The 14077-nt window shown below is 38.1% G+C and overlaps 1 protein-coding gene across 2 annotated transcripts in view; it reads right to left on the bottom strand.

Moving 5' to 3' along the window:
* Positions 1–14077, bottom strand: part of BABAM2 (BRISC and BRCA1 A complex member 2) — a 387195-nt gene that overhangs the window by 80231 nt on the left and 292887 nt on the right. Inside the window, exons 8-10 of one of the 2 annotated variants that reach the window (XM_045549308.1) lie at positions 6044–6143; positions 2920–2990; positions 271–353 (exon numbers count right to left, since the gene is read on the bottom strand). In XM_045549308.1, the coding sequence (XP_045405264.1) occupies positions 271–353; positions 2920–2990; positions 6044–6143 (254 nt within the window). The remainder of the gene's footprint in view (positions 1–270; positions 354–2919; positions 2991–6043; positions 6144–14077) is intronic. The other variant, XM_045549309.1, reaches the window with a different exon arrangement.

Below are 14077 nucleotides of genomic sequence, written 5' to 3'. Positions count from 1 at the left end.
AAGTAGCCATCCCCCACCCCCGCTGCCAACTGTGACAACCAAAAATGTCTCCAGACATTGCCAAACCTCACCTAAGGGGCAAAATCACTCCAGTGATTGAGAACCACTGGTCTAGAGATAGTTTTCTCTTCAAGATCACACAATAAATATACATATACTAAAGTAAAAGGAAACAAGTCAGGTCACTAAAGGTTCTCGGACCGATTATTACATGTGGTTCAGAACATTTTTAAATGTATGCTGACATGCTGATAGCAAAAGTATACTCACTGTGTACAAGAAAACAAAAATCTTTCCACATCAGCAGCAGAGTGAGTTTTGTAAAGCCTTCTGCATCATATTCCACGACACCTCTAAGTAACAAAAACATACACACACAAACAAAAAACCCTCATAAAAATAAGGTATAAAAGGGATGACACCAAGTAAAGAATATATTCACAAAGTCAGGGTTATGGATCTCAGATGCATTTAAGGCAAGTGAGGATTACTGTGGGAAGGGACGGGGATTTGGAACGAGGGCAAGTAGGGTCAAGTACTAGTTTTGCCACTTACTATCTATTATGGCCCCATGCAAATCACTTAATATTTGCAGCCTGTTTCCTCATCCGCAAACTTCATTACAGGGTTGTAAAAAACAAGTAAGATAAACCATAAAATGCTATATAAATGTTAGCTACTAATTGTAAGTAAAAGGACAAATTAAGAAATCAGATTGGCAATGACACTATAATGTCAAACAGCAGCATACTATCTGTATAGTGATCGTTAAGCCTCACCTTCAGTGGGCACTGAACAGTAATGAGCAATGACAGTATTATTAAATTCAGGATTATGTATTACTTTTCTTCCAAAGTACATGGAATCCTTTCACTTGTGTCCCCTTGTTCTCCCCACTGGGCTCAAGACAAAGTAGCAACATGAGATGTGTGGATGCCGGGCTCAGATGCGAAACGCACAGCTCACGTATCAAGGGAGAACAGCCTCTGACCACTGCTGGGGCTGGGTAGGGTTCTGGTAGGCTCATCTCACTCATCTCCCTCAAGAGCTGAGTGCCTGGGGGAATGCTGCCAAGATGTGACAATACCAACTACACACTGAGAACAGAAATGATTTTCTCTCTCATTCGTACAAGAAGATCTTATTTGATGATTACATATGTCTTCTCCCTGGCTGAACCAGGTCATTGAATTTGATGACTGCCCAGTTTAAGGAGGGAGGAACAGCTGCCCTCCTTGTAAAGGCACAGGAACTAAGATACTAAAGGCTAAGGGATCTGCTCAAAGATGGTTGGTATATCTGTCAGATTTCAAGTCACCAATTCTACTCATCAACTCATATTTCTCTCTGTGAACTTATAACATAATGTTATAACACTGATATTTAAACTTTTCAGATTCTGTATCCTATAGGTAAAAATAAGCACATAATCCTTTTTAGCATGCATATAGTACAGTAATAAGTATATTACTGTATTATATACATAATAACACATACAAAAATGTACATTTAAAAAGAATGAGATTTAAAACAAAAATAAATATAAATTTCATATTTTTCTTGTATTCCAATGGGGTGAGTTGTGTAACCTCTGGGGCACGTGCACCACACTTTGGAGGTCACTGTGCTAGCTTCCTCATTTTCAATTATATATACTAAAGATAATCTCACTTGAAGATCAGAAGACCAGTGGTATCATTGATTAACCACTGTTTGTAGCAAAAGTACTTTTAAAAATGTTCATAAAGAAAACCAAAAACAATCTTAAGTATTAAAGACTCATGTGAGAGATAGTCCTACTGTTTGGATATTGACACTTCTATTTTGGAGGAATGAAAAATTCTACTATGGGTATTGAGGAAATTTCTTAAAATTGTTCTGAGGAGTGATAGATTTTGCTGACTGTGCCACACTTTGAAAATTGTATCCTAGAGAATGGCCAACCTTATTCTTGGTTTCATTTTCTCTTTCCTACTCCCAATTTCCTTTTGTCCTAATATCTTCCTTCACTTATTTAAAATTTTAATTTTCTGTTACTGTATACATGATTATATATTTATAAACCTTCTCTGGCATGAGGTGGGCTACAACCAGACCGCTAAAACCCTGAGTGCCTAGTTTCCCCCATGGGTAGAATGCCGCCACCTCCTTAAGGAGCATGAGGAAAATGCATTCCCTGGAGCTAACCCCAGGAGCAGCTTAATAAGGCCTCTGATGTCGTTTAAGGAAACAGGCTGCAGAGCAGCCCAGCCACCGGCCAGAAGGAAAGGGGAAATGCACAGGGACAGAGCAGGAGGAGATGCCCACTCGGTGACTGCAGTCACACGCTTCCCTTTCCTCTCTTGGTGCCATCCTCCAACTCCTAATTTCAAGTGTGAGTCACCGCTTTTGCATCTAATGTTAGATTTCCTTCCCAAATCTGTGTGGCACTGTAGTCAGTGGAGGCCTGTCAGGAGACCTGAGTCCTGGAGAAATGGGGTTCCTATTCTGGCTCCACCACTTCCAGGTGTGTGACTACCATTGGGTTATTGAGCTTACCACAGTTTCAGGGTTTTCTTCAATAAAATGTGTCCCAGTGCCCACCTGGTTCACCTCGTGGCTACAGTGAGGTGAGGGAAGTGAAGGTGCTTTGCAAACTGCAAAGAGCTCTACAACGAGCAGGTATTACTGCCATTATTACTGCTGTGTTCGGGCTAGCCATGCCGCTGCTCCAGATATTGGATTCTATTATTTGCCAAAGAATACTAAAAAAAAGTCTTCCTGGGAGCTTTCATATAAACAGCACACCAAAAAGAAAGTGGCATTAAAAAGGTACCGTGTGTAAGAACCAAGAAATATTTTCCTAATCAAGCCCCCATGTTAGGGTCGTCAGCAAGTGAGGGCATGGTTGGTGCAGAGTTTAAACAGAGCAGAACTTACGTGCCAAAGTGGCTGAGGAAAGCAGCAATATACTCTCTTCTTTTGTGATATCCCTGAATCACATATTGCACCTGGAATAGGAACACAGAGCTGACAAGTGGAGTAGGAAATTTTTAAATGTCTTTTTATAAAAAAAAATTTCAAAGATTCCAAGTAGAAAGATTAATAAAAATGAACACCATATTCCCACCACTTATACTCACCGACTATGACTACTTTCCCTCATTGCTTCCTCCAACATCTATCTAGCATCCATCCATCTACCTACCTCTCATCCTATCCATCAACATTTCAAAGGAGATTAGAGACATCATGACATTTCACCCCTAAATGCTTCAGTATGCAACTCTAAAAAAATATGACATTATCTTACACAACTACAATACCATTATCATACCCAACAAATCCAATGATCAGTCTCTGAATTGTAGTACTCTGTCCATTTTCAAAATTTCCCAATTGTCCCCAAAATGTATTTAAAAAGCAGTATACAATTAAGGATCAGGCATCTTGCTTTTTTATGCCTTTTAAGTCTCTTAATCTAGAATAATAGCACCTCCTTTAGTGTATATGTGTGTATACATGTGTGTCCCTGCACATTCATATATTGACTTCTCAAAGAAATTGGGCTAGTTGTCTTACAGAATGTCTCAAGCCTCTGATTGTTTCCTTTCTTTTTCCTTTACCCTCCATATTTCCTATAAATTGGAAGTTAGAGCTAAAGGTGTGATTGGGCTCGAGTTAAACATTTTTGGAAAGAAAACTTCATAGGTGATATTAGTCTTGATCACTTGGTGAAGGTGACAACAGCCAGTCCACTCCAGTGTAAAGGGACGTTTCCCTTTGCCACAGTGAGTATCTATGGGTGTACCTCTTGAAGCATGTGAAAACCTGGTTCCTCATCAACCTTTCAACTAATGGTTTTAGTATTTGTTGGAGATCCTTGTCTGAATCAATTATTTCATTAGTGAATGCAAAATGGTGATTTCTGAATTCTATCATTCCTTTTGTATTTATCAGCTCTCATTCTCTATAAAGAAAAGCTTTTTCTCATCAAATGGGGTTATTTGGTTATCTTGAACTCCTATTAAAAAGGCAGAACAATGCTTAATTCTTTCTTTTTAAAATCCTAATATTCAGAATAAGGAGTGTTACAATAGGAGATTTTACTTTGCTACGCCTTTTTATATTTCCTTGTTACCCAAATGACAGTTTCTATAAAAAAAAAATTGTGAACTCATTAAGCTAGGCATCTGAAAGTTAGTCATTTACCCGTCAACTTCTAACATGAAAACACATTCCTTATAATGTCCTCATAATGGTTGAAAGAAACAGTGGGAAGGAGAGACCCCCAAAATTGTTTATATTGGCTACAGCCATACTGAGTTTGCATGGCTAATAAAAGCTCAAGATAAAGTGCTTGAAATAACCTTGACACAATTGGTACTGATAGTCATGTTGTACCCTTTAAATGTAAAACAATTCTATTTATGTAATAGGGGTTTATGTCAATTTATAAAAACAGTGCTTACTTTGCAGGCTGAATGCAGGATCAGAAATGTTATTTTGGGAAAAGAAAAACAGATGATAAGTTTGCTTAAGTGGCTTTGTTTAAAAAGGGGATGAAAACAGTTCTGTATACTTGATTTTAAAAACAGAAAACCATTTTAACAGAAACCCACAACAAAACTGGCTATAAAGATAGATTCCAATGTAATTATGGAAATTCATTTGAAGAGATTGTTTCTAAAAGCAGCCCATACTGTCCTCATTTGTAGCAAACAGAAGAACACCAATTTTAAAAGACAAGTAAAATTAATGAAAGGGAAACAGATAAGAAAAATTGACTGATTCTTATATTTCTGGGAAAACGGTATTATAATTTTTTTGAGGAAAATGTGTGCCTGAAATTAATCTCAATTGGAGAGCTTTAAAAAGGCTTTTCTTCTCAGTTCTGGAAGACCAAATTTGCATTTTTCTCCATAATTCTGGGACACAGATTTGAAGGCAGTGCAAAGCCCCAGAATGTAAATAAGAATTCTGTCCTCCGATCAGTTTTGTAGGAGGGCAGAGGCTGGGGGAATTTGGTCTGATGAGAAATAACCATTCTGTGAGAGTTAAATGCCCTGGAATCTGTGCCAGGCCCATAGACTGCAGAGTTGCCAGATTTTAGTTTCTCTGACATTTGAAAAATAATACAGAAGCCTTTGAAATATTATTGTACTTTTAAAATATTTTCTATATAGAGATGAGCTATCTTTTCAATGAAAGAGACAAACAAAAGATCTATTTTCCAAGCCAATAAGAACAAGTCAAACGGAGCGAAGAAAACTGTACTTTGGCAACTAAGCAAACTGAGTCATAGTCCATGTGGGAGAGGAAAGAGAGTCAGTGTTGCTCGTGCATTAATATCTCTAGTTTTCAGCTAAATAAATACACTGGCTGGACATTGACAAGTATATTCTTACACTTTTTGGAAATATCTGACACCAACCATTAGAGTAAACTCGGCAACTTGCCAATGTAATGGCTCATTACTGTAGCTAAGAGTAAGCTTCAGATAATCTGATATGCCTTAATATAAGACCAGCTGACTTGGAAATCTTGCCTCTAGGAGCAGGACTCTAGCAAAATGCTCCCAGACATGACAGGAAGAATCAAAAGCTGACTATTAAAAAGTGAGGTACAGACAAGCAGAAAGAGATGAAGGTAGTTTTAAAGAAATACCCTGATATCAACTAGTGGCAAACATATGCACACACACACTAGACAACTGGGAAGCAAAAGGGTTCAAAAATTTAAAACTGTTAAGAAGGTGCAAGATCTAGCAAAAACTTAGGGGATAAAGGAAATTCAAGTAAAATGTGACTTAAATCTGCAGATATGAAGTTAAGAGATGAAGATAAGACTGGAACAGGAGGTCAGAATCCTCAGAAAAGGAAGGAGGGCAAAGAAATAGGAAGAGAAACAGATGAATTGTAATTCAAAGTAGGAAATGCAGATGTCAGCTGGAGGCTGAAACCAAGAAGATGGTCTGAGGAGGATGGTACATGCATGAAGGTTCTGGTATGTGGTGGACCAGAGGAGGGCATTTCACAAGACGGCGTAAGGGGACTCGCTTTACCTTATTGGTGAGCAGGTGGCACACTTGAGGAACATAATCAATGAGACATCCTCCTCCTGGAAAAGCTGGGATATGAAGAGCTGAGGAGCCGCCAAGTGCACTGAAAGGACAAGAGTACAATGGACACTTCTCTTAGGGCTCAAGCAACTTAAGAAGTGATACCCCCAAACAGACTTGGCTTCTCTCATCAAAGTCTGGCCACCAACTGCCTGGATTAACGATGATGGGTATATGGGCTTCACTTCCTGATTAAATTTCTGTATTCCAATACATTTTGTTAAATTAGCCTTATACATCATTGATAACAACTAAGGATCTTATCACATAACAGTACACATTAACAAATTTTGATGCGTGTGAGTAATGTCTTACCAATATTAGTGGGCTGTATGTATTATCGAAACATACACTTTTATACTCTTCATTATGCTCAAGTCATTGCTGGGCAAAGACAACTTATTCATTAAACACCTGAACTTAAATGAATTAATAAAACATTGTAACAGACAATATTACATCTTATCAGCTCTGTTAACCTTGAATTCTAAAAGGTACACAAGAAGAAGATACAGTCTTAACAAGAGGTATGGTCAATAATTGATCTAAGCATTAATTCAATGTTGATTCAGAAATAGTTTTCGGAACTTTCACAGATTCCCTTTTTAGTTTAAATTGACCAGCATACAATCATTAAAAGAAATTGTTCACAGCATGTGTTTCATTTATCACTCTTAATCTTGACTACATCTTCTTTCCTATTTTCACTTTCCTTTTGTCCTAGTTTGTTTTTCTTATTCTAATTTTATTTTAATGTGTATATTTCTATAACCCCCTTAAACCCTCTCTGTAATATGATAGGATATATTTTTTAAAAAACCCTAAAATCCCTTAATATGGTGGTTATTCATTATCCAAGTCACCAGTTACAAGGTTACAAGTGGAAGAAAAAGGTAACACAATAACTGCCTGGAAAATCATTCCTAAAGAGTTTAGGGCAGACTGACTCAGTCTGGGGTTTGTGATACAGGGAACATATATCACTACTAAAAGGACTTCAGACCCATTCTGTCTCTCTATTGACTATAGATTTTGGAAATTAATTTTTCTGATAAAAATAAATTTTATGTTTATTTGTTTATGGGAATGAAAAATCTCGATGAACAAAATCCCAGGTCATGTAAGGAAGTCAATGTGGAGTGGAAATATTCAATATTGACTTTTTCTACTTAGATAATACCTAAAAGCACAACTCTGACAACTGAGAAAATCTTAAGACAGCATTTGACTATGCATGACATTCATGAGTTACCTGTACTCTGCAACTGCACAGAATCAGCAAGACCATCATTGCCTTTTGCTACTCTTAAGACCAGACATTGGATTAGGTTTGGCCTAAACTCTGAAGAAGGCTAGGAAAATTTCTATGACTTCCTGTGAACTGGGAGAAGGCTTTTGTGTTCCCTTTTGTATGTACAAATTACACAGAAGGCATACATCTAACAAGAAGATTCTAATGATTCCATTAGGATGGAAAACTGATTAAGACAAAAATTATATAGTACAAGAAAAATAAATCCAATATTTATATCCTTATTGGTCAAGTATCTGTATAACATAAAGAATGCCAAGATCTAAGCTACTCGTAACTTATTTAGAGGAATAATCCTTGGCATGATAAAATACCAAAACAAAAAAGAAAATAATTTGGATAGTTCCCTGGAATTGATTGTAAAATATAAACTTATATAAAATATTATATATAATATACATAAAATACAAAATATTGGACTTACATAAAATATTACAGGATAAGTTCTTAATCATTCACTAAATTGCATACAAGGAAGGAAAATAGTTCATGTATAATCCTCTAAACTTAAAACTTTCTCTGCTTTAACTGTGTCATTCTGAAATACAGCCATTTAACAAAAATTACCTGTAACAATGGAATGAAGCAGAGATGTGAAAAAATCCCAAGGCCAGCTGTTCTGCTGCCAGGCCCACGTTTTGTACCCTGCTTCTGTCATTATCAGGAACACTTGTTGCTAGGTGCTTTATCACATTATCTAATTTAATCCTCCCAACAATTAAACAAGGTGGGAACTATCATTGCAATTTTACAGGTGAAGAAATTGAGGCTCAGAGAGAAAAAACTGCCTCAGGTTCACACGAGACAGAGGTAAACCTAGATCTGAACGCAGGTCTGCCTGTCACCAGAGTCCAGGCTGTTTCTGCTGAAACATGTTGACTCCCTGAGTGGAGGGGCATTCTAGTCATGAAGACTATATGGACAGGAAGAAACAGTGGGCCTGGCTACAGGTTAGCCGGGTGGGGATCCCAGTGATGATGAAAGCCTCCTGGAGACACTCAGACCACCACTGAGGCAGACGCTGTGGTGTACAGCTCATCCCCCTCTACAATTTTCCACACAGCAACAAGGCAAACATTCCTCTTAATTTTGTTCATACCTCAGTACTCCCCTACGCCAGCCATCTAACAGTCAGATTCACTTGATCTCGAATGTGACGAACCACCCACTCGGGCATGTCTAATTCTAAATAACTAAGTTGCCTGTGCAGGACGAGCCCCCATGTGTGAAGTACTTCAGGTACTACAAAGGGTAGTTGAACTAAGTGTTTATTTTTTAAAAGATGCTTATTTCACCCTTTATTTCACTCAGTAGTTTCTTAGCTTGTAAGGGTACAAAACCTAACATCCAGAGTCTCACCCTGGTAAGTGCTGCTGATTCCTGCATAAAGATCTGCCTCATGGGTAAATATTTAACAGGCTTGCTATAGCCTAAATGCTGCTCCGATCATGCTGAATACACAAAGTCAAGTGCCATGAAATAAAAGAGCTATTATGTTTTTAAAGGGTGCATGATGGAGGTAAGGCCGTGTGATCTCTATTTATTTAATATTCATGAATCAAAAAATATCGGGCTGAGCATGTACAGCAGCAAATTCACACTGTGCAGTGATTCCAGGGTTCACCCACATATTCCCAGGAATGCAGGGCTGGCTGGAGAGAAGGCAGGGCCTGACTAACCCACTAAATGGCTGAGGACAGAGTGAGAAGGAGATGAAAGGGACTCCTTGATGCTGATTCTGCTGATCTCTAGAGCAGTGCAGTGAGGAAGCAGGGGTAAAAAGGTGAGGAAAAGTGAATCACTGTGGCAGGGGCTCAGGCTGAAATTGGGAAGAGGAAAGGGTGAAAAGGATTGTTCTGATGAAAAAGCACCTTCTACTTCTTCGTGGACTAAAATGAAATGTGAAATTAGTTGATAATTCTTAGAATTGAAACTGAATCTGTAGATATAAATTAGAAGAACAAGGCCAGAGTTTGAAAAACCTTTCTAACAATGGAGATAATTAAATAGACCAAAAGGTAACCAGAAGAACGTTTGCAGGTCTGTCTTGTTGGCTCTAAAAGTCAAATGTAAGAGCTGTCTATACTGAATGTATTAATACTATTCTTTTCCCTGCAAATGAAACTAATAGAGCCCTTTGTGAACTTTGCTCTGTCTGCAAATATCCAGACTCCAATACAGTCATGTCTCTAATACAGTCATGTGCCACATACCATGTTTTGGTCAATGGTGGTCCCATAAGATTATAGTATCATATTTTTATTATACCTTTTCTATGTTTAGATATACACAGATACACAAATACCATTGTGTTACAAATGCCTACATTATCGCATATAGGTACGTGCTGCACAGGTTTGTAGCCTAGGAGCAGTAGGCTATACCACATAGCCTAGGTGTGTTGTAGGCTCTGCCATCTAGGTTTGCATAAGTACACTCTATGACGTTCACACAACAATGAAATTGCCTAACGACACATTTCTCAGAAGGGGTCCCTGTCATTAAGCAATGCATGACTTAATTGAAGATTTAACTTGGCTGTAGCATGACAGCATGAAGAAAGTATTTTCGAGTATTTTGACATGGAAAAATGCAGGCAGTTAGCCTACCTGAAAGCTTGACTTGGGACAATGTGTTTCTGATTTTGACCCATTGTGGAACAGTAACTCCAATTCCCCCCGTGTGGAATTTTACCTTAGTGGCCAAGTAAAATGAGCAAAACATAATTTAGCACTGGAGAAAACCAGAAGGGCCAGTGATTCTCAATCATAATTCTTGCTTCTCTCAATTTTTTTCTCTTTGGTTCTACCCAACTTCCTCATCAGTGCAGTGGGGATAACACTACTCTCAAAAAGACTCATCTCTCTTAAAGCATTAAAAGCGTTAGACTACTAATTAGAGTTACACTGACCATAAAATAGCACCAAGCATTCCGAGAGAGACTTCACTCTAGTTTGAGTGTTCTCTGTCCAAGGGTCATGACAGGGAACTGTCAGAGACACTTGGGTCAGCCTTAGTGTCCTGCTGCTCTTTGCCCTTGAACCGGGTTCTGAGGGAGAGGAAGTTGACCTGGCTGCCTCCTCCACAGTATGATTCAGGGGAGTACTGGAGGCTGAAGCATGGAAATGGGGAACTTCTAGGATAACAGATGGAGACAAGCTGCCTTCAGCCTCCAAGCTAAGAGAAAACCTAAGAAAAGGTATACCGCCATCAATCCAATTCAACAAGCACCAGTGTGCCTAACTATGTTTAAGGACTCGACTTTCCCATTCTGAATGTGTGATTGGAGCACCACTGATAAGTCCCTTCAAGGTAGAGGAATGCCAGGGACCTCAAGAATCTGGAGCCAGATTATGCTTCCTGGTGGCCTGCCAGGAAAGCCATTACAATAAAACAAGTCACTGTTATTTATTGAGTACCCACTTTTGCCAGGTCCTCTCCTGGACACTTCATGATCTCTAAGCCTCACAATAACCCTGCCATGTTAGACCTAATTAGCTCGATTTATAGATGAGAAAACTAAGGGTCTAAGAGTAAAAGTATTTTATCCAAGATAACCCAGCAAGTAATTTACAGAGATGAGCTTGAACCCAGGTCTTTCTGGTTCCAAAGCCTATGTCCTTTTTCATTAGGAATTCTCTCATAGGAAGATGGTATAAAATTTTTAAAAGTCTAGTCACTACCTATATACTGAAATAGTTGTATAAATGATTCAAATTGTCCTCATAGTTTTTTATCTGTAAAATTTATCACATTGCCATTTCACTTTTTCTCATCTTAAGATGTCACGTGTCACAAGTTAGCCTGGTGGGATTAAAAAATCATTTATAGATTCTGAAAATCCAGAAGAGCATAAATACTAAATTAAGGAGAGGCTCTGGTTTTGTTGTTTTCTAACTAGAATTTTTTTCCTAGTAAAGCATTTTCTAGATCTGTTTTTAGCCCTCATCTTATGTTATAGATTCAACTTTGACCCATCTCAAGAGTTTCTCAATGCTTCAGTTAAACAAAATCAGGGTGTAATTTAGCATGGCAGAGTCTCAATGAGTTTAGCAGGACAAGTGCATAAAAGGTATGAGATCAGAATGATGAGTTAAGTACACAGGTAGAAGAAAATCTGGGGAGTCTCACTGAGTAAGAGGCTCACTGACGCATCGAAGCAGCCTGGCCACATTACATTGTGACTAATCTAGTATTTCCACTAAACACACTGCACAGCATAAGGCTCTGTTAGAGTACTGGATTCCATTTCTTGTTTCCCATTTTTAGAGGGACAAATAAAAATAGAAATGTTCTGAGACAATGACACTATGATTAACCACTCAGAAAAACTTCCCCCTTAGAGAAAAGTCTAAACAAGTTGAAATTGCTAAGTTAAATTACTTAGAAGATTATGGAATCATTAAATAGAGTAATTAAAAAATATGAAGGTATACTGCTATACTGGATAATTTCGATCAGCTGTTCTCTGCTTAGGTACAGTATAAACAAAAAGAGTTTAAAAGACAATAAAAGGGATTTGCTTGGTAAATGAATTCTCCACATATCAGAGTAGTGAATAGTAACTCCATTTACTAAGCACTAAGTATGCATCAGGCACTATAACAAGTGCTTTTCCTCTATGATATCTCTTCTTCACACCAACCTACGAGAGAGGTGTTACTGTTATCCCATCTTATAGATGAGAGCACTGGAGCTTTAGAGAAGCTAACTAACCTCTCTAAGGTTATATAGGTGGTACATGGCAAAGACGCATCTAACTCCAGGTCTTTCTCACATAAATCTACCTAGAGTAGGGTCTTTAGTTATCACTTTTGTGACTTCTAAGTCCTTACTTGCCAACCTGACATCTGGTTCCACACATGGCTTGGGTGTTTCAGCCCATGCCTGGGCTAAACAAGCCCTTGAGGCTGTTTCCAGGAACATTTATTAAACTTATTTAGGTACCTGAACTAAAGTGATTAGGGCCTTTTTCATTCTAGGAAAAGCAACTCCTGGAAACTTGGATGAACTCTGAGGGCCAGAGGACCTGATAGAAAGAAGGTGGAGTACAAGCAAGAAAACTTTACATTTAAAGAAATGCAAAAGATAGGACTATTGTATAATTGCAAACAGAATGTCTAATGACATGAACACTAACCAAGTCTTTGTTCAGAAATGTGTTTAAGTTTGTTAACATCTCAAAAAAGCCTTTAAGGGGCAGTAATCTTAACAGATGTCCACCATAAGGATTTTGTTAGCGTGTAGGAAAGCATTTTAAGTAAGCCCCCCAAAACAATAATGGACTTAGCAGATGTTTTTCTACTAAGATTTGGTATGAACTATTTATAACGATACCCAGTTACTCAAGACACGAACAGGCTAGGAGAGAGAAAAGCCTTTTTTCTCTTGTTGCAACTTAATCCCAGGTCTATTACCTACAGTTGACACCCTCATAGTTTCTCTAACAGCTTGAAACTATTTTCAAATAATCAGTGTTCAGGAATGAGTGAATTTACTCTGATCTTGTTACAAATTTACAACTTTGAAACTCCAATGAATGGCTTTACTGCTCTGGTATCATATAGTTATAGGTTACTTTTCTTAGGAATTACCTTTAAAACATTTTTACTGGCAAAAAAAAAAAAAATCAATGCATACAATAGTTACCCTAGAGTAAAATTATAAACATTTTTCTAACTCCCTCCCTCTCATTCCATACAGTTTTTTAAAAATAATTTTTATTTCAAAATATTAGTGGGTACAAATGTTCTTGTTACATGGATGAAGTGTATAATGCTGAAGTCAGGGCTTTTAGTCATTGCAAATAGGTTTTAATGATGGTCAAAGGAAGACTCAGGGAATAAAAAGAAAATCCTTCTGCTTCACCAGGGCACAGGAAGAGTATTCACCTGATTCCTGTTAACTGGTATTTACTAAAGGCTTAGGCACATAAACAGGACTAGGTAACTTCATGTACACATCACTGGTCTCCATGCTCAAAGAGCTAATCTGTAGGTAGCTAGAGCTTGGCTTATGCACAAAAACAAAAAGATACTACAAGATAATATTAGCCAGGGTACTGCCACATAGAACTTCATAATTTGTTTCCAAAGTGCTCCTTGCTTGAGTTTCTACAAGAGCCGTACAAAATAGGTAGCAAGTGTTAATATACTCATTGCACAGAGGTAAAAGAAACTGAGACCTGAGATAGATGACTTGCCCAAATGGGAAACAGTGAAACTGGGATTGTAACCTTTCTCTACACCAAGAGTTTTCATGTTTGCTTAAGAATATTCTGCACAGCTTGTTACAAACTCAGATATTCAGGCTCCACCCCAGAGATGCTAATTTATTAGGTCCAGCAGGTCTGAGATGGGACCAGGGAATCTTCATGTTAACCCATTCCCTATTGGATGCAGAGGCAGGTGGTCCTCACAATACATCTTGAAGAACTACTGCTCTATACCTCACTCTGACGACATACAACCGAGACAGGGAATGGGGGGTGTGGTAAATGCATATCTGACTCCCACCCCTGAGGCACCAGTCACTGACAATGTGAAAAGTACTGTGGACAACAGGAAGGTAAGAAAACATAGACATGCTCTTAAAGTCTAGTATAGGAGGTAAGACATTTATGGAAACAACTAAAAAGAAGGTTATTTTGGCTAAGTGTACATATG

Source organism: Lemur catta, chromosome 4 (assembly GCF_020740605.2).
Source record: "Lemur catta isolate mLemCat1 chromosome 4, mLemCat1.pri, whole genome shotgun sequence".
NCBI classification, from domain to species: Eukaryota; Metazoa; Chordata; class Mammalia; order Primates; family Lemuridae; genus Lemur; species Lemur catta.
The sequence above is the reverse complement of the archived record's forward strand: the minus strand, read 5'-3'. Positions and strand labels throughout refer to the sequence as shown.